Source organism: Chelmon rostratus, chromosome 24 (assembly GCF_017976325.1).
Source record: "Chelmon rostratus isolate fCheRos1 chromosome 24, fCheRos1.pri, whole genome shotgun sequence".
Classification (NCBI taxonomy): Eukaryota; Metazoa; Chordata; class Actinopteri; order Chaetodontiformes; family Chaetodontidae; genus Chelmon; species Chelmon rostratus.
The window spans coordinates 4,105,394-4,124,861 of NC_055681.1; the positions used below are offsets into that span (position 1 = coordinate 4,105,394).

Genomic DNA, 19,468 nt, shown 5'->3' on the forward strand with positions numbered 1-19,468 from the left:
GGCACAACATACTGTATATTACACATTGCACATATTCTTTTCTAATAGAACTGTCAGCCTCTATGGAGCCTTTCAGACAACAAATACAACTCCACGAGACTAATCAGGTCTGGTTGACAGTAAACAGTGTCTGCTTTGCTGTTATTCAAACTGTGGCACAGATACACGAGCAGCCACTGTAAGAGGACTGCAGCTCCACAGCTTAGATATGAGGCAAAACCCTGGTAGATTCAATTTTTCTGAATCACTGCTGGACCTCTACGTCTGATATTATTGGCTCTGCTTTTCCATTGGAGCTCAATATATGTGACTATTAGCTAGAGAATACTGACTTAACAAACACAGTGTAGTTGATTAGTGAAGGATCATCTATTTACCAGACTGACGGGATGAGGAGGAGACTGGCTCAGATCGTTGGTCTGCTGCTCTGCACACTGGGCTGGGGCTTTGTGTGCTGCACTCTTGCTCTAGACCACTGGAGGTAAGCAATAACAGTTAGAAGAAACAAATTGACAAATGCACCTGAGTCACTTTAGCCTTGTAATTTTCAGTGTGACTGAACAAGATCTGAGAATCTGAGGAAACTAAAAAAATGCCTAACCTGATTTTGAACATCAATGGATGTTGGATATGCTGAAGAAAAGAATAAAAACTTTAAGATTGGAACTACATGTGAATTTAAGCATCAATACACTGCATGGTGAAATTAAATGCAAGGGCCAAATTGCCTCTTCTCAGGATGAAAACAGTTAAAATAATAATTATACAATTTAGGAAATAAACTTGTTTGCTTTCTTGCAGAGATTTAGCTGAGAGGAACGATACAACTCTCATCTTTGTCCTGCAAATATGACACTAAAGCCATGAGACGGTTAGCTTAGCATAAACTATAACGAGGCTTTGTGTTCTTCTGCACGAATGCAGGCAGGAAAGGCCACACAAACGACTTCGAACAGGAGAATAACACCACCACTGGAGTTCCCCTTTAAAGAATATGTGTTTGACATACTCATAATGTATCCTTACAGTGGTGCTACTCTTCATCATTATGTGTCGATTGTACAAACCCAATTGAAACAGTTTTATTCATTTCGGTCTTTTCTTACTTGAGGGTGGCCCAGATGGGGGGTGAAGGGGGCTCCTCTGTAGTGGTGACAGCCTGGTACTGGTCTGACCTGTGGAAAGACTGCTATGAAGACTCCACAGCTCTGGTGAACTGTGTAGACTTCGGGGTGCTGTGGAAAGTCAAATGTGGGTACCCTGAGGAATAATCACTCACTTCCTTTCACAGTGTTCATGGGATGTAAAACAGGTTATTTTATTTTTTTTAAACAATATATTTATTGAAGTTTTGTGCAGATATATCAAAGTTACACACACATATTTAACGGTAAACAAACAAACAGACATTAGGTACATTCAAAAACAGCATTGAGTCCATGAGGTGAAAGAAGAAATAGAAAAGAAAAATAAAGTGCAGCTCATGATCGTGGTCCTGTACTGGGAGAAGTTATGTTGTCCCAGTTTCGCTCAGCAAATTAGACAAATCTTTGTTCTTAATATACCAAATATAACCCCCCAACACTTTCTGAAACATTTCTTTCTTATCTTTTAAAGTATACGTTATTTTTTCCAATGGCAAACATAAAGACAATTCTTTGAACCACTGCCCAATGCTTGGTCTGCCAATCTTCTTCCACGACAGAGCTATCACTCTCTTAGCTTGTAATATTCCTATATTTATGAAGAGCTTTTGACAGCTATCTATGTTCAAACCTGTAGGATATAAGCCCAGAAGAAATAATTTAGGTTCCATATCTAACTCTATTGATAAAATATCCTGTAATACGGCTCTTACCTCTTCCCAAAATTCATTTACTTTGGTACAGGACCATAGACAATGAAACAACGTGCCCATATCTCCTCTGCATCTGTTGCATAAATCAGGTATCTGCATATTAAATTTATTAAGTTTTTCTGGTGTAATGTGCACCCTCAATAGCCAATTAAATTGTAGTAATTTTAGACGTGTGTTACTAGTCTGTGATTGGGCTACCTTACCAGCTGTGCTCCATTGTTCCACTGTCAGTTCCTCCTGCAAAAGCTCCATGCATTAAGCTTAGCCGTAGAGTTATCAGGAGATGCTGCCAACAGCAAGTTATATAATTTAGATATCATGCCTTTACCAAAAGGGTTTTTAGATAGGATATTCTCTAATGTGGACATTGGGAGGGTTTGTGTAAAGTCTTTATGAAGGGACCGAATAAAACTCCTAAGTTGTAAGTATTTGAAAAAATGTTTTCGGGGGATGTTAAATTTAAGGATCAGTTGTTCAAAACGTAAAATTTCCATCCACCCCAAAAACATCTCTGATCAGTCCCAGCCCCAAGTCTCAAGTCTGCCCATAAAAACAGGTTATTTTAACCATAAATAAACTAATTTATGACTCAGATGTGTGTTTGTCTGTCCTCAGCATACATCCAGGCAGTGAGGGGGCTCCTGATGGTTGGCCTGTGCCTCGGTCTGATTGGCACGGTGCTTACATTTTTTGGACTTGAGTGCACACGCATCGGTGGAGACCAGAGAAGTAAAGACCGGATGTTAATGACAGCCTCTGCTTCCCATCTGGTCGGCTGTGAGTATGAGTTCGCATTTACAGATTCATCCTCAGCTGTCGTGAAAGCAGCTTCTCAGAACATCTACCCGCTGGTTCGTGTTGTTTTTGTTTTTTTCCCCATGTGTCATCGGCTTTCCCTCATGCAGGCGTCTCAGACTTGGCTGCTTATTGTTTATACATAAACAGAGTGGTTGCAGCTTTTTTGCACAGCAAAGCAGATCGGTCAAAGCTGAGGTAATGCGTGGCCTCTGAATAACCCTCATAAATGTGAGTAAATGCAAGACAGTAGCCAGTTTTAACTGTTATCTCCTCAGCTATGAAATTGGACCACCCCTGTACCTCGGCCTGGTGGGGAGTTTCCTCATTTTCCTTGGCTGTACAGTTCACTGTGCGACTGCATGCAGAGTTAACCATCCAAAAAGGTTTGTTAAAGCACAATTTAACTGAGAAATGTTTTGATCTTCATGTAATGTGGGGTAAATACTTACTAATGTACAGTGTTGCTGCTGTTTCACCACACTCTCTCTGCAGCAGACACCCCATGGTCCCCTTTATCTGTGAAAAGGGAGAAGAAAGAGACATTCTACAAGGACACAAACACACCAGTGGGAAGTCAAAAATGTCAAATGACTCCAGAAAAATCTTCCCTTCAAGATGGCCTCTGTTGTGACTGTGTGACACTACAGACTCAGTTTAATTGCCCAGTGCAAGCTGCAATAATGGCTGTGACACTGAGGTCCAAAGTTGCATAAAATAATCATAGTCGGGAATATATTCAGTTGGTTTTAATCGCCCTACATGACACTTTGAATGCTGTTCAAAATGTTGTCACCAGGACTACCATTAAAAACTGGTTTAGCCTAAAAAACGGTCACATTTAAAGATGTTGACTGTAAACACCATCCTCCTAAAATTCCCATAAACAACACTGAGAACATGAGCTCAGCGTCCTCAGCATATAATTAAATGCATGACTGCTGTCTTTCAAATGTACAGTTTATAAAGTCAAAGTCTGCCACATCAGCTGTGTATGTACAAAATAAACAATGAAAGGACACCGGTTTGCATCCCCTGTCATTATTTTTCTAACTTAACTCAAAAGGCATCTTTTTTTTGTTTGTTTTACAAAGATTACATGGCTTGCTTGTTCGTAGTTTGCTCTGGAGATGCAGGATCATCTTTAACAGCTCAAAAAACTAAATATTATATCACTTTCACCAAATGTGCAAGCTAAGTTTGTGACAAAAAGAAGGGTGAATACACTTAATTATTTTTCTTCTTTTTGAGTATTTATGTAATCAGTAAAGAGTATCTGAAAAGAGTATAATTGGTTAACTTTGCAGCAACGAGGAAGCAAAACAAAATATAAGGGTTAATTACAATGTTAGCATGATCCAGCAGGATGGAGTCCGTCACCATTTCTGCCGGAGTGCTGGGAACATGAAGGATGCTTACTGGGCAGAACCATCTAAAAGATAAGATGAGAGAGACGGCAAACATTAGTGATGAGACAGAGGCACAGCTCAGTCCAGTTTCACACAGGGAGAAGAGGAATTCAAACTTGGACGTTGCTCTGTATATTTAACAGATTGTGATTTTGAGTTCTTGGCCGAAAAGCAACATGAAGTACAGGACGGTGGTGATGTACATGGAGATTGGCTGCTTCGTGTCCTGCCTGTGTGGCTGGATCCTGGTGTGCTCTACTCTTCCCACTGAGTACTGGACCTTCTCTGAGGTCGGCAGCATTGTGCTGACCACCTCCAACTACTACTCTAACTTGTGGAAGGACTGCATCTCAGACACCACGGGGGTGTCTGACTGCAAGGATTACCCTTCAATGCTGGCCCTGCCTGGTAAAATACTCTGAAAATCCAAATTTAAATTGCTTAAAGCAGCTGAAAAGAGTCAGGGACTGTAAAGTTAAATCAATTAAATCTGCCCCCTTTAACAAAAAGAAAAAATACTAAACCTCCCTCCCTCTAATAATTTCCATACAGTCCCTTAATGAATTTAGGTGCAGTTAACAATTTCCTGTTTAAACAACACCAAGTAAAACATGTTTGAAATGCTCTAATGGTGCATTTAACACTCACTGTGTTCAAGCATCCAAAATCAGCCTTTGAGCATCTGCTACACTCGAGTTTCACTTGTTTTCTTTCAGCCTTCCTGCACGCCTGCAGAGCACTCGCTGTCTGTGCCGTCATCACTGGCTTCTTCGGAGGCGTCCTCACACTCGTAGGGATGAAATGCACCAAAATAGGCGGATCAGAGATTGCCAACGCCAGGGTGACCTTTGCAGGCGGGATAACCTACCTGGTTTCAGGTATAAACTTGAGAAAGAACCTTGTGTGTGAATCTTATGCACTCAGAATGTTTAAAGGTGTGTTTCCTGTTAGGATTCTGCGGCATGATCACCTACTCATGGTGGGCCAACAAAGTCATAACAGAATTCGTGGATCCTAATTTCAGGGCACAGAAGTGAGTACTTTTCAAGCAGTATGACTATTAAGACGAGGTCCCTGTAAGTGACATTTAAATGTATGGATTTAAAAACTGCAGAACACAAACTATAACTCTTGCTATACCTCGACACTTGCTGTTCAGGTTTGAACTTGGGGCTGCAGTGTTCGTTGGCTGGGGAGGGTCCCTCCTTCTCCTCTCTGGAGGGACAGTGCTGAGTTACTTCTCTGGAAAAGAAGGCCTGCCATCAAGGTGAATATAAAACCTCTCATATTTGATTTCAACAGCACTCAGTATCTATATTTATGTCAGAGCAAAAAAAAAAAAAACAGCAACTGTCCAAAAAAGGAAATAAATAACTTCTTCAATTTCCAACTATGTCAACAGTTCTCCTAAAGGACCACGGAGGCCACCCACTTACGCCACTGCCCGCACCAGACGGACCTACATGCTGCCGGCCTCGTCGTCCAGGGTGACTCTGGTGCCGCCGCTGTTTTACGAAGGCAGGAAGAGCCGAGCAACCAGAGCGACCACGAAGACCGGTCGCACCTTCAGCAGGGACAGCTTCGTCTGAGCCAGAGGCGAACTCTGAGCTGAGAAAGTGACTTTAAAGACTGTAAAGGAATGCTTTTTGATATTTGGAGAAAAATGCTAATTTGCTTTCTTGTCGAGATGAGAAGTTCAATACCACTTTCATGCATCTATGTTCACTGTAAGGGTGAAGCAGCAAAGGTCTAGCTTAGCTTGGCATAAAGACTGAAGGCAGGGAGAACAACATCAGACTACCAGCACCTTTAAAGCTCCCCATCTTGTTGTGTAAAATTGGCTGTTTGTTTTTTGCTGGCAGTACTACCATACACCACCTACAAGGCGAGGAACATGTGACTGATTGGTTTTTGTATGAATTAATTAGTGAGCCTTGGACATTCAGGTATAGTTCCAGACAGCGCCAAGCTATGTCCTATCTTTATGCTAAGCTAAGCAGCTTCTGGCTGTAGCTTTATATCTTGCGTCCGGGCATGAGAGTGGTATTCAGTGGTATTCTCATCTATCACTCGGCAAGAAAGCAAAATACTATCACTCTGAAGAAGACATGCTTTGCTGCACCTTGTTAAAAGCTCTGTGCTCCAGATCTGCAATAAGTCTGTTGTTTTCTGTAAACCTTTTCTACTTATGGCTGTTTTCTGTCTTTCATCAGGGAGCATTCACTGTCTGTTGACCCTCTGTCTACCTGCACGCTTCATTCTTTTCAAACAGGCCGAAGGGTATAAAAAGAAATACAGCTCTTAATGCAGATAGACAGCATCGTTGCATGTTATACGACTTGGTATTTGTTTACAAATCTGTTCAAATCAAAAATCTAATAACACATTTATTTATTTCTGTGACAGCACAACTCCCCATAAAAACCCAGTTCCTCATTTCACACACAGAGTCAGTGTCATGTCTGAGTTGCTCCTGAGAATTTGGTGGTGGTGGAAGACGTTTTCAAATCATTTACTTATGGAAAAGGAACAAATCTATAAACACTATGAAACTCCATTCATTTAAGATAAAATATACGACTTGTTTATCACACGTTTTAATTCCTCAATGTATTCTTCACGTTTGTTGAAAATATTTTTCCAATTGGTATGATCATGCTCACCGTTTTAAATCACCCGTAAGTGAAGTCTGCATGTCCAGCTCAGCCTTTACATTACATTCTTTTTATCTGAACAGTACAACTGGAGGGCAGGACCGAAATACACAAGTGAACGATTGTGTGTCGTTGTTACAGCACGCTGTTCATTTCGGAACTCTTTTTTAGCAAGAATTCTGTACAACAATTTCACTGAAATGCTCACATATGGGAGTCTGTGTTGTTTCATACACTTGAATCAAAATTGTCAAATAAATGATGTCATTTATCCTGAATTTACATATGGCTTTACAAACAGAACTTTATTAGACACATGTCATTATTGTTTCTTTTTACTCCAATTATGATGTTTAACAGACCTTTAGCTGACATGAAAACTCCATGAAGTCCTGCAATCATCGTATTAAAGGATAACTTTCGTTTTTTACAACTTGGACCTTATTTCTAGCATTAAATACAACCATTTACTCACCCAGACAACTTTGGTGGCATTTGGAGTCGTTTTGAAGAAATTAGCCCCAGAGGAGTGGCGCGTATATCCTTATAATGCGAGTACTCGGGGCATCCATGCGCAGCCTCTATAAACGCATAATCTGCGGCGAAACTCGTTCATATTCCAATATTTTGTTATGATATGCTGGTGCTATTCACCTCTGAGCCGGCGGTCGGCTAGTTTAGCTGTAGTTTGGCACAGCTATGGTTCGTTATTGCGTATTCGTAGCCGACCGCCGCAGAGTCAGCCGTGTTGTGGCTGGCTGCACGCAGCACGCAGTGTTCGGTAATGACATCATCCAGGTCAGAGGTAGTTGTCTAGAGACGCCGGATGTTGATAACATGCCACCACGGGCTCAGAGGTGAATAGCACCAGCATATCATAACAAAATATTGGAATATGAACGAGTTTCGCCGCAGATTATGCGTTTATAGAGGCTGCGCATGGATGCCCCGAGTACTCGCATTATACGGATATACGCGCCGCTCCTCTGCGGCTAATTTCTTCAAAACGACTCCAAATGCCACCAAAGTTGTCTGGGGGAGTAATTGGTCGTATTTAATGCTACAAATAAGGTCCAGGTTGTAAAAAAACGAAAGTTATCCTTTAAGTTAAAGCTTGGAAGTGAGGTGAAAATGATAATATGACACATTTGTAATAAATCAGTTCTTTGGTTATTGTGTTGGTTTGAAGAAAGAAACAAACTTGAGGACATGTGCCTAGATGTTCAACCATTTTCAGCTTTGTATTCCACAGAGAAATATTTTATTGCTTGTATAAATATCTTCTATACAAAATCACATCTCATTGCTCCATTAACACAATATAAAACTTGATGTACAAAATTTTGCACAAGTTACATTACAGTATCTCATTTGGAGTGCGGTTATGTTTCATTGAATATACAAAACAGAATCTAATAAAACACTGAAAAGGTCTAAGGCAAGCAAAGAATTGGCACAAGGCATAAGGTGAGACTGCTGTAATCTAATTTATCTCTAACATATTTATTGATTAGAAAACAATTCTGGAATCCTCTTTTAAGCATTGCTCTCTCTGTATTATAGTTTCCAACAAAGAACAGAGTAAAATATGGCTATTTGGCATGGACTGAGGTTGTTGTGTCTGTGCTTGGCGTGGAGCTACGTCACCTGATCAGCTGTAGTGTTTGTTGTGTTTATTGCTAATGTCCTCGGAGTCACTGATATCACTGAGGGAGCACAGGCTGCTCTTCAGGGTGCTTCCTGTTCCAGCTTCAGTCAGACCTGCCGATCGCAGATAACTACGTTACACAGGGCGAGTCTAAAACACAGTGCATCAATCATCACGGCTTAACTGCACTTATACTCCAACATATCCTGAAATAACTGACCTGATTTGGGACCCTTTCCCGTGGAAGTTCCCCAGACGCTGGTGCTGGGTGAGTCCAGGCTCTTCCTCATTGGTCCAGAGCCCTGAGCTGGTTTAGACATTTCCTGTCTGTCCTCTAAGGAGGAGACCATCCAATCGCTGCTCTCCTCCAGATCTGTGTACTATCACCACATACACAAATATTCCTCAGAGATTTTGCTTGAGATTAACGCTGATTATTACTTGCTATTGTACACCAAAGCTGTGCACTGGTGCCCCATCACAGAGCAAGTCTCACCATGAGTTCCTGAACCTCATCCTTCCTCTCTGGTAAGATGCTGACGCCCCCTGCTGGTTTCTTCACCGCCCTCCCTGCAAACTGCTTCTCCATTTTTCTGGCCAGGTCACTGATTCTGTTCTCTGAAAGAAACAGACAATTCATAAATAAAAATACATTAATGTGGTTTCATCTTCATTTTTCTTTTAATAAAATAGATGCATTTTCTTATTTAAACTCCAGTTTCAATTCAGCATGAAAATGGAGAAAGAACAGCTTACCTTTCCCAAAGCTTCTCTTATCCACGTTGCCGTTCTGGTCTTTGTGACTCTGGAGTTGTCTTGGGTCGATCTCCTGCAGCTCGCTGACCTCAGACCACTCGTCCTCCTCCTCATCGCTCTCCATCTTTGTGACTGATGTCTCGGTGACACCACCCACTGACACCCTGGCCTGCTGGTGGTTGGAGGAGAATAAGTGACTGGCTGACGCCTGCCTAGCCTGGACTGGACTGGCTTTGCTTGCTCTGATTTGGATTGGGGTTGCCTGGTTTTGTCTGGACTGTGGTGATTTGCCCGGCTGGTGTTTTTGGGACTGTTCCTCCTCCATATCTGTGTCCTCTTCTTCAGATTCCTCATCTGAGCTGAAAGGAGGAGTCCTCCAAAATCACAGAGAGAGTTTGTCACGAATCAGTCAACATGTATTCCAGGCAATGTGCTCCTGGTGCAAATATCAAACAGAAAATCCTCTGACTCTTCAATCATTAGTCTTTCCCATCATTCTAAACATCCCACTACAGTTTCAAGGAATGACATGTGGGAAGTGTAAATTTCAAGTTATATCTTAACTTGGATGAAAACTCAGATGCAGCAACTTCTCTTATCACCTTTGTTGCAACACTGCCAAATAATCTGTCATTTACGGAGAACTACCAGAAAGCAGTTTTTCTTTACTTGGGTGTGAAGTTCCTCAGCACGCTCTTGGTGCTGGGTGTAGACGTCTTGGGCTGGGTGGTGGTCTTTGTCCTTGGTGCCGGCTGGGGGGTCTTGGGCTGTTTGACTGCAGGTCCAGACATTACCTGGGTCGCTCTGGATGGCAGGCTACTGGATCGAGGCCGGATCTGCAACACTGCACACAGACAAAAACAGGTAAATATAAACGCAGTGAGGGATCACTCACCGACAGTGTGTCCCAGTTTAAATCATCTTAAGTGGTGGCAAACAAGCTCTCACAGATTAGACTGATGGTGTTGGATGCACACTCAGTAAAAACCAATTACAAGCTGCTAATGCAATTGAGGCTGACAAAGAGCTGGCTGAGTTTCTTCAAAGAACAAAGTATTACAGTACTACCTCTCTGTGGGCAAAGTAAGAACTTAGAAAGATGATCTCATGTGCTAAGAGACTTTTTGATGACTCACCTTGAACTGATTGTCTGGATCTGGCCTGTGAGTCAGGAGCAGGGTCGCTGCCTCTCCTCTGACTACCAAGCTTCTGCTCCACAGTGCTGGCTATCTCCTCCCGCTGGCGCCAGTAGTCCGGCTTCCCCTTGGCAAATTTCTCCCGCTTTGAATGCACCTTGGCCAGCATGGAAGTAAGCTCTCTGTTCTTCAGACCACTCTGATCCTGAGATGATGCATTGGAAATTATAAGCAATGGTTACAACGTACATTTGGTAAAAGGACATTGGAGAGTGTTTATATTGGACAAATTCTGCTTAAGCTTCCTAAACCGTACAGGTGTGAACTTACAGGCTTGACTCCCAAGTTCTCCAGCTTTATAATAACAGCCTGCTCGACATCTGGCCGCATATCTTTCTTGATGCTGGTGTTCCTTTTCAGAGTGCTGGAGGTCACCCTCTGCTTCTTCTCCGGTGCAGGGTCAGGCTTCTTCTCCATTGGCCTCCTCTCAGAGAAGCTGCTTGAGTCTGTAAAACAAAATCTCACTTTATCAGCCATTTATGGATCACTGGGATCCAACGACAAGAGTCAGAGGCAAAAAGGAGAAAAAAAATGAGCATGCATTTGCCAATTTTCACAGCAAGCTCCACGCCAAAGGTTCAGTCTGGTAGATGGATGTGACTGCAGTGGGGCAGGCAGAAGAGGAGAATGTCTACAAGTTTATTTGCCACAAATAAGGCGACAATATGATGGATGGATGTAATGACGAGCAAAGCTGACATGGCATGCCTCACAGAACATCACACACCATGAGCTTGCTTTCCAAGGACTAAAATCATCTCCTGTCCTGACACACCTAAGGAAAAGGCTGCCTACATGAGTCTGATGCATGCATGCAGATAGCATGCAATCAGCCGGCTCTGTTGGTTCTACTGTCCGTTTTACCTTTCTCCTCTTCTGACAGCTCCTGTATAGGATCCAGCTTCAGAGCACAGACTGGCTCCTCTACTTGGACAGCACATGAGGTAGAAGTTCATTGGAAGATAAAATGTGTCAAATGTGGTGACAGCACTGCTATATTTAGAGTTTACTCTCTGAAACACCATCATGTAAATCCCCATGCACAAAAGCACATGCTCAGCCCCTCTGGGAGTGACAATGTTCAATATACAGTCAGGCCCAGAAATATGGACAGTGATACAATCTTAATGATTTGGGCTCTGCGTGCCACCACATTGGATTTGAAATGAAACAACTAAGATGCAACTGCAGTGCAGATTTTCAGGTTGAATTCAAGGGGTTGAACAAACATATCTTATGAAACGTTTAAGAATTGTAACTATAAAAAGCCTCATTTCAGGGGCTCAAAAGTAATTGGACAAATTAACATTACCATAAGTAAAATGTTAATTTTTAATCCTTTGACAACGACTGCCTGAAGTCTAGAATCCATGGACATCACCAAACGCTGGAGTAGGGTTAGTGCAGTCAGTGCACTCTTTTTTTCTCAGAATGTACCAAACTGTTGATTTGATCCCTCCAAACATTTCTGCTTTCTCTCTGAAGGATTTCTTCTTTTTTCAGCCTAAGGACAATCTGTTTGACTTCAATTGAGAGCTCCTTGGGTTGTATGTTGTGGGTTCACAGCAGCAGCTTCCAAATGCAAATGCCACACCTGGAATCAACTCCAGACCTTACACAATTGATGAAAGGTTAACAAGGGAGGAGCCCATGCAGCCTTGTGAGTCAATAGTCCAATTACTGTTGGTACATATTGAAGAGCTGTTATTCCTAAACCCTTCCTCCAATTTGGATGTGAATGCTCTCAAATTACAGCTGAGAGTCTGCACTTTAAGACCATAGTGATTATATAACTATATATAACGTGTGTCACTGTCCAAATATTTCTGGGCAAATGTATATATTCTCCTACTAACTTACCAAGTACAACTCTCTTTGGTTTAGGCTCCGGAGCTGGTGCACTAACAATGACTGAAAAACAGAATATGATCAATGCATTAGGATCATATAAACAATTTCCTTCAGAGAAACATGACTGATGAAAAAGTAACTGAAAAGAAATTAATACCTGGCACTTCCACAACTTTGGTGGGTGGATTTGAGGAAATATTCCTGATCTGTTAGTGAAAAAACTTGTTATACTTCATGATAATGCATCACAAACGTTATTTTCCTGGTTAAACTTGAAATTAGAGCCCATTTCTGATACTATTTATGTTCTACATTTTTCAGTAACAGGGATTTAGTGTTTTAGTGTGTTTTACTTGCTTTACATAGGTTGACTTTTATAGTGAAGCAGCGACACCGAGATTACCACCAGTTGTGATCATTCATTATGAATGTGTCTACAAAACAAGATGTGGCCATTTTTTGCCAATGGATCAGTTTTCAAATGTTGCAGAAAGGAATGGAAGCATTTCATGTCATGACAGACTTCTTGAAATTTGTTTGGCTGCACTGTGTACAGATACATTAGATCAGGCATGTCAAACTGATTCCATAAAGGGCCGTGTGGCTGCAGGTTTTTAATCCAACCTAGGACAAGCACACCAGACCAACCAATCAACATCAAGGGATCACTTCGTTATCAACTGAAGACTGAAATCAGCTGATTAATTGACTCCAGCCTGGTGTGCTCCTCCTCGGTTGGAACGAAAACCTGCAGCCACATGGCCCCTTTATGGAATCAGTTTGACATGCCTGCACTAGATGTTCTGCTGTTGTACTTCTGACAAAGCAGTAGCTCAAGGAGAGTTGGCTGCCCGCCAAAATTCTGGGATATGTAGTATGTTAAAACGCATTTGCTGTTGCCACTAGTCGTGGGAGTTAAAGACCAGCCAGAAGTGAAATCTTAAGTAATTTAGCTTGACATGAAACTTTATATGAGATGCATATCATCATGTCTCAATACAACACAATCTGAGCCCATGTAGCTCATACAGGATATCCTGAACAAGGGCAGACCCTCCGCCTCACTTCCTCTCGCGACATAATCACACTGGGCAGTGATGGCTGAGAGTGAGTCAGTGTTAACCTGCTCCCTCTGAGCCTTGATGGTTTGCTCCTTCTCCTGCAGCCTCCTCCCCATCTCCTGCTGCAGCCTCTGGCTGCGTTCCTGGTGGTCAGACACAGACGACTGCATTCTGCTCAGCTCATTCAGCAACTGCAAGTTGACAGGAAGGGGTTGTATTTTCTGGCTGATTTCAAACAAAAGCTTAAAGAATACTAAAGATCCGTTAATGGCATGATAATTATAACATATACAACAAAATACCTGATTCTTTTCAGAGTCGTGTTGATTCTTTAAGTCCTGCAGCCTGGATTCCCACTTTTTATCCTAGAGGAAAAGATTTTTGTACTCAGAACAACTTAATTCACTTCTATGTTATAACCAACAATAACTCTGCTCTACACTAACCTGTTTCTTCATTTGGTGTTCCAACTTTTGGATGGCTTGTGTGTGCATCTCTCTGTAGTTGTCCACATCTCTCTCTGGCTGCGAGTGAACTGGGCTGGCTGATTTTTCATGCCTGGCGTTCTGATTCTGATTCGTTTCCTGTGAATTAAAAAAAAGTGTCAAATAGTAAGAAAGGGTGTGAATAAAAGAGACCAAATGGAAGTAATGTGAATAAACACTTTTAAGAAGCTACTGAAGAGACAATATAAATATCCTTTACATACATTGAGAGCTTGAATATTTCTGGTGTAAAGAAATTCCATCTCCCTGCGAATGCCATCCCTGCTGTCTTCTATCTTTCTGTCCATGCGCGCCATCTCCTCAGCTTTAAAACGGTCCATTTCCCTCAGCAGGTCTTTGTGGATGGACTGCTGCTCTCTTTCCTGGAATCACAACCAAAATGAAAAGACCTCAATCACTATAAAACCACAAAGGACCGACTTAAAGTGCAAACTTATACATGCTTTCTAAGGATTACTGTAGTCAGTTTTGAAAATGCAAAACATCTGAAAAACTGCAACAGCAGATTTTTATTATTGTTAAATCTTGCATGACCAACAAGATATCCAACTTCACATCATATATGAACAAAAAAAAACTATCAAATCCTCACATTTCAGTGGCTAAAAGTAGAGAGAGATTGGCATTTTTGCTTTAATATTGATGCAAGATTGCAGCCGATTAACCCATCAATTAACTGACTCATTGTTTCAGCACTATCACAATGGTCTTGTCTTTGTACCTGAGCTGTTTTGATTTGCAAGTCCTGTTGCTGCTGAACAATCTGCTCCTTCAGACGGCTGATCTCCGATTTGAGGTCATCAATCTGACATTTCTTCTCACTATCTGAACGCAACTCTGGAAGGAATCAAAACAAGAAAAAAAAAGATATTGTAACAATGCAATGTGAGGGAATGACTGAGTGTTTCACCTGTAAATACATCTTCAAAAGACTTGATCCTGAAATTGTTTAAATAAACTGCTCAGAAAGCTTTTATGACTGGCTGACTTACGAATCTCGTACTCGTCAGGGTGGCGGCGCTGCATGTGATTCTGGAGAAAGGAGGAATTGAGGAAGGATTTATCACACTGCGTACACTGAAAGAAAGAAACACAAGACAAGTATAAACATATTACTGTGTGCATTTTGACAGTAAGTAAGGAAGTCCATCACTCCAAACCTCAAAGACTTTCAATTCACCATATGTAAGACAAAGAAAAGCAGCAAATCTTGGCATTCGATGAGATGGAAACATCAAGCAGCAATTTCCCAGCTTGGGATAAATAAAGTATATCTATATCATTTTGCATTTTTTTACCAAATTAAACTGTTAATACTAAGTGTCCATACTATGTACACTACTTTCTGCACAAGAGTAGAGTGCAAAATCTCATAAACTAGTGAGGGACAGAGTGAATGAGGCTCGGGGAAAGCTTAGGCTAACATAAAGACTCTGATTTGGCTCCAAACAGGAGCATCCACTGAGTTCAGGCATGTGTTTCCCGACAGACAGATAGCTTGAATGATGTTGATTTGTTTCCTGCGGCAGGCGTCACCACACTGCAGCTCTCTAACACTAAACAACTACTGTAGATGCTGCCTTTACTCTACACATCACACGCTACATTTAACTCGCCGCTCATTGTGCCTGTGACTCCATTCAATGTTAAACCTGCTGCTACTGATATCTTCTCACACCATATGGCAGGCAGCAAACATTCAAAGGCAGCCACATGAGAGAGAAGTGTGCTGCTAGCACATTGTTGTTTGAAATAAATGGGGAAATTGCCAGTGAAATTAAATTAGTCTTCAAAAGTGTGTTTATTTGGTAGAAATGTGGACATTACCTACGACCAGCAACAAATGCCAAAGGTCCTCAAAGGACACAAACACATGTCTTCTCTATCAATTATTGAGCCACCACTGTTAACTGAGCTTCTAGTGCACACCTAGCAACCACATGCTGTCATGACACACTATATGTGTTGCCTTGGCAACTGCTCGGCCAGGTCAGCGGCAGCCTTACTCTTGAAGAACAGGGCTGATTTTTGATTTGTGCTATAAATATCCTAACAGTAAGCGACCTACCTTAAAAAAGACTGTAATTATAGGGAACTGGATCCAACCAGCAAAATCTAACACACAAATGTCTTCAACAACACTAACAAGGACAAAATACTCTACAAGGACATGTTTATATGAGGGTGGGGGAGGTCGAAGTCAGTCATCTTGATACAGCTTGTCACCCTTTTGTAAGTGGATTAAAAAAAGACAAATTGCCACCAAATGACACCATCTGTCTGCAGCTCTAAATCCTATTCTTCCAGTCTGAAAACAAAGCTTATTTTAACCATGCCAAAACAGCACGGCCATGGCAGACTTGTGCAGTACATAGAACCAAAATTACGTCAGGCTCTGATAAAAGCTTTCAACGATTCCCTTTTTTTCCTCCATGTGAAATGCACAAAGACGGAGCTGTGAATAGATGTTGGGAACAATGACAGAGTGGGGGCCCTGAGGAGGAGGAGTGAAGGGGGTGGGGATGACGGGGCTAGCTGTCTGCTTGCCATACGCATATGAAATGTAAATAATACCCCCCAGAGAGTGAGCGTTTAGCGTGTCAGCAGTACCTTCTGGCCACTGATGATTCGAGGCGTGAGCAGGGACTGCTGGGTGCGAATAACCTTCTTCCTCTGCTTGAGCTCGGCAGTGAGCGCCTTCACCTTCTCCTCCTGCTTTTTCTGCTGGGCCAACAGCTGCTCACGCTCTCTGCCGGCAGCCGCCAACCTCTCCTCCGCTGCATGCAGGTTGAGAGTGAGAAATTCTTGACAGTGGAGGAGCCACTCCACCGTGAGCTGGGCCAGCTGCAAGAGCTTGACTAGAGCCGGGTCAACGGGACTTTGGCACCGCTGACATCGCTCCCCCTCCAAGCTGCAGAAGGTCACTGTGCTGATGTGCTCCTGAAGAGCGTCCACATCCAGCTGGCTCACCACCAGGTCTATGTCCACTGCGTTGATTCGCCGCCAGTCCACGCTCTCCCTGCGCGGGCGGAACTTAAAAGGGAGGACGGCAGAGGCTCCGCTCGATGGAGTCATGCCTGGTGCAGGTACAGAATGGCCGTTTACAGAGTGTTGGCTGAGTGGGGAATTCAGCAGGGATGGGATCCCAGCTGATGACTGGGTCCCCTGGGTGTCAGTGGAGTAGGGGTAGTAGACTCCTTCATGAAATGGCTGAAACAAAGACCATAGATTTTAAATTCTCTTTAAAAACAGCATGCAAACATAAACAATGCACATCAAATTCCCGACATACACCACACAATCACAAAAAGACAGCGTGAAAGAATAAAGACGGCAGCATCTGCTTTGGCGAGGTAAAACTGCAGAGCACAGATTCCACCACTGCCGATTCACCCTCCATCGACCTACAATGCTGCCGCCGTCCTGACGCAGCCGTGCTCTCCTTACCATCCTCGACTGGTTCTGCCTTTGCGGGGAGAAAGAATTCGAGGAGCCGTCGCTCTTCTCCGGTTCCGCCCCCTTTGCAGGCAGCTCAACGCGACAACGCCGAGGCTGGGCGTCCGCCACGTTACCATGGAGACAGAGACGAGCTCCCTGGAGAGCAATGTTACCAAAACAGTGCCGCCAATCAGCAGAAGTTTCCCAACAGCTGTGTCCTGTGGGAAAGACAGCAGTACCCCATTACGCGTTTTTATGGATAAACGCCTCCCCTCCCTCGACCTAAGCAGCGTGTAAACCCAAACAAAAAGCGACACCACTTACCTGTAAAATCAGCGCGAGGAGGGTTAAAGCAGCCTCCTTGCTAACAGCAAACGCCGCTAATCTCTTGGCATCACGTTCCCGAAACAATCATTTCATGTCGGGGCAGGCTTTTTGTCCCCCTGCTTGACCTAAACCTAAACAAGGACACACATGTTTGAGCTTGTCTGAGCAACAGTTGGACAAGGAGTGCAAAATATGGAGCTTTTCTCTACATTCAGTCAAGAGACGTTAACGAGCTAGCGATGGCTCACGTATTTCAAACTTGCGTGGCTAGCCTAGCTAACGGACGTTTTAACCAGCGTGTTGGGAAAATAAACTTTAAACATACATCAATAATACTCCTCAACAACAACTGTGACTTTTAAATTGTGAATTATATGTCGCAGACGCAACTTTAAAACAACTTACCGAACGCTTTTTGGGACTAATTTATTAGCTTTAGCGAAGTTTTCTGACGACGGCACCCCAGGAGATTTGAGGGTGACGCAGCTGGTCTCCACATTCCTAAATGACTGCTCGGAGAAAAAAGACCGCCATAAAGCTAACGGCAGTCGAATCGAAACTTCCGGTTATCACCTTCAAAGTAAAACGTTGACGAATACTTGAGGGGAATTTCACAAGGACATAAGTTCCGTCAAACGTGGTAAAATCTGGCACATTTACACACGGATGGGACATGTTCCTAAACAGAACAATGGAGATAGATATAAACATTTTTTACACCATGGTATAATATATAGCGTTTTTCTGGTTTGTCGATGACTCATAGTGCTACAACAGTAGCTTGCATTCACACCTCAACACTTAATGCCTAGGCTGACTAACATATTCACAAACAGCTCAGTATCTTTCAAAGTACACAGCGACATGCAGACTACCGAAGCCAGGGATCGAACCACCGATCTCCTGGCAGGTAGACGCCCGTTCTACCTCCTGAACAGGTCAGGAGGTAGACCTTCACCAGATTCATATTTGCATCTATAAATGTGACGTGAGGAGCTTTTGTGTGGAGTATTCTTTTATTGTTTAAGTATTTAAGATGTCTCTAGATCAACGTTTATTTATGCCGTTTGCCTGTTAAAATTGATTTGATAGTTCATTGATTGATCTATTTTTTAACCGTTTGTCAAAATCCATTAGGGCACAGTTTCATCACATTTTGTATAAGCCCAATATAAAATTGTGAACATGCTCCGAAGATAAGCCAGGCTGAACGATTATGTACCGCTCTGAAAAAGAAGAAATACTGAAAATCATACAATCCGTGACACGTCTGCGTGCGCCTTTCCATGGCAGAGTCATGCCAAAGCTGTACTTTCCTCATTTCCGGTGACATTGTGGTGGATTGACGCAGCTGGCAGTGAGGGGGGGAAGGGAGAAGCAGACTGCTGGGCTTTGAAGTAGGGAGTGTGGAGACGGATGAGGGAGTCGGTCCCCTCTTCATTTGACGGAAACCGTATTAAAACGGTTTTGAACGTCGGAAGCAACCAACAGATTGAAGTACTTTAACAAGCATCAACAAAGCCGCAGGGATGCTAGTGAAGATGTCGAAAAGTTTGCGAGGTAACATCGTCGGTGCGCTATCCTTGTGTAAGGGCTCCCCCTTGTGGTGGTGACTCAACCTCTTTTCACATGGGGGCCCATTAAGCTGCTGCTGTGAAACTTTTGCAAAAAGTATTCAGACCCTTCACTTAAGGGTTGTGAGAAGGTCTTTACGCTCCTATTGCTCCTCAATAGACGTAAAGAGTAAATAAGAGCTCCAGGTAAGTTTTACACCTGTGAGACGCCTCTGAGATCGAGCCGGTGCAGACAGCTGGATAAATTAAAAACAAGAGGAACGAGGCTCAGTAGTAGAGTAGATACTCAGATTCTTTATTTACGTAAAAGTACTTAAAATAATCTGTTATAAGTGAAAGTCCTGCATTTAAAATGTTATGTAAGTAAAAGTTTGTAAGTATAAGCAGGAAAATGT

At 42.7% G+C, this 19,468-nt stretch overlaps 3 protein-coding genes across 6 annotated transcripts; 2 read left to right on the forward strand and 1 right to left on the reverse strand.

The window, feature by feature from the left end:
• The first annotated feature begins 162 nt into the window (after positions 1 to 162).
• Positions 163 to 3,673, forward strand: LOC121627349 (claudin-10-like). Of its 3 annotated transcripts, none has more exons than XM_041966207.1 (6): positions 163 to 481; positions 1,112 to 1,251; positions 2,474 to 2,635; positions 2,764 to 2,851; positions 2,932 to 3,039; positions 3,149 to 3,673. In XM_041966207.1, the coding sequence occupies exons 1-6, from the start codon at positions 390 to 392 to the stop codon at positions 3,285 to 3,287; spliced, it is 729 nt and encodes a 242-aa protein (XP_041822141.1). In that variant the 5' UTR covers positions 163 to 389; the 3' UTR covers positions 3,288 to 3,673. The 3 variants fall into 3 exon arrangements, with proteins under 3 accessions (XP_041822141.1, XP_041822144.1, XP_041822142.1); XM_041966210.1 differs by having other exon boundaries at positions 1,122 to 1,251; XM_041966208.1 differs by lacking the exon at positions 2,764 to 2,851 and having other exon boundaries at positions 3,149 to 3,667.
• A 284-nt stretch (positions 3,674 to 3,957) lies between these two features.
• LOC121627348 (claudin-10-like) lies at positions 3,958 to 7,165 on the forward strand. Its single transcript, XM_041966206.1, has 5 exons — positions 3,958 to 4,470; positions 4,779 to 4,940; positions 5,014 to 5,095; positions 5,222 to 5,329; positions 5,465 to 7,165. The coding sequence occupies exons 1-5, from the start codon at positions 4,239 to 4,241 to the stop codon at positions 5,649 to 5,651; spliced, it is 771 nt and encodes a 256-aa protein (XP_041822140.1). The 5' UTR covers positions 3,958 to 4,238; the 3' UTR covers positions 5,652 to 7,165.
• A 614-nt stretch (positions 7,166 to 7,779) lies between these two features.
• On the reverse strand, positions 7,780 to 18,005 carry dzip1 (DAZ interacting zinc finger protein 1). 2 transcript variants are annotated; one of them, XM_041966123.1, is made up of 20 exons: positions 17,905 to 18,005; positions 17,497 to 17,630; positions 17,182 to 17,390; positions 16,345 to 16,944; positions 14,727 to 14,811; positions 14,456 to 14,571; positions 13,938 to 14,096; positions 13,675 to 13,812; positions 13,531 to 13,593; positions 13,291 to 13,419; positions 12,325 to 12,373; positions 12,177 to 12,227; positions 11,181 to 11,240; positions 10,587 to 10,762; positions 10,257 to 10,461; positions 9,790 to 9,964; positions 9,121 to 9,494; positions 8,861 to 8,982; positions 8,585 to 8,744; positions 7,780 to 8,477 (listed from the first exon to the last, which is right to left on the reverse strand). In XM_041966123.1, exons 3-20 carry the CDS (start codon positions 17,182 to 17,184, stop codon positions 8,368 to 8,370), a joined length of 2,775 nt encoding a protein of 924 aa, XP_041822057.1. In that variant the 5' UTR covers positions 17,185 to 17,390; positions 17,497 to 17,630; positions 17,905 to 18,005; the 3' UTR covers positions 7,780 to 8,367. The 2 variants fall into 2 exon arrangements, with proteins under 2 accessions (XP_041822057.1, XP_041822058.1); XM_041966124.1 differs by lacking the exon at positions 11,181 to 11,240.
• Between the last annotated feature and the right edge of the window lie 1,463 nt (positions 18,006 to 19,468).

What these genes read in the sequence shown, in the direction of transcription:
- dzip1 (XM_041966123.1), bottom strand. An exon ending in CCCTGACGAGTACGAGATTC is followed by an intron (nt 14,572 to 14,726) that starts GTAAGTCAGCCA and finishes GATTCCTTCCAG; the next exon opens with AGTTGCGTTCAGATAGTGAG. An exon ending in CTGAGGAACTTCACACCCAA is followed by an intron (nt 9,495 to 9,789) that starts GTAAAGAAAAAC and finishes GTGATTTTGGAG; the next exon opens with GACTCCTCCTTTCAGCTCAG.
- LOC121627349 (XM_041966207.1), top strand. Translation starts at nt 390, where the DNA reads ATGAGGAGGAGACTGGCTCAGATCGTTGGTCTGCTGCTCTGCACACTG. An exon ending in GGTGCTGTGGAAAGTCAAAT is followed by an intron (nt 1,252 to 2,473) that starts GTGGGTACCCTG and finishes GTCTGTCCTCAG; the next exon opens with CATACATCCAGGCAGTGAGG. An exon ending in TGCTTCCCATCTGGTCGGCT is followed by an intron (nt 2,636 to 2,763) that starts GTGAGTATGAGT and finishes TCCCTCATGCAG; the next exon opens with GCGTCTCAGACTTGGCTGCT.
- LOC121627348 (XM_041966206.1), top strand. Translation starts at nt 4,239, where the DNA reads ATGAAGTACAGGACGGTGGTGATGTACATGGAGATTGGCTGCTTCGTG. An exon ending in TTCAATGCTGGCCCTGCCTG is followed by an intron (nt 4,471 to 4,778) that starts GTAAAATACTCT and finishes GTTTTCTTTCAG; the next exon opens with CCTTCCTGCACGCCTGCAGA. An exon ending in GATAACCTACCTGGTTTCAG is followed by an intron (nt 4,941 to 5,013) that starts GTATAAACTTGA and finishes GTTTCCTGTTAG; the next exon opens with GATTCTGCGGCATGATCACC.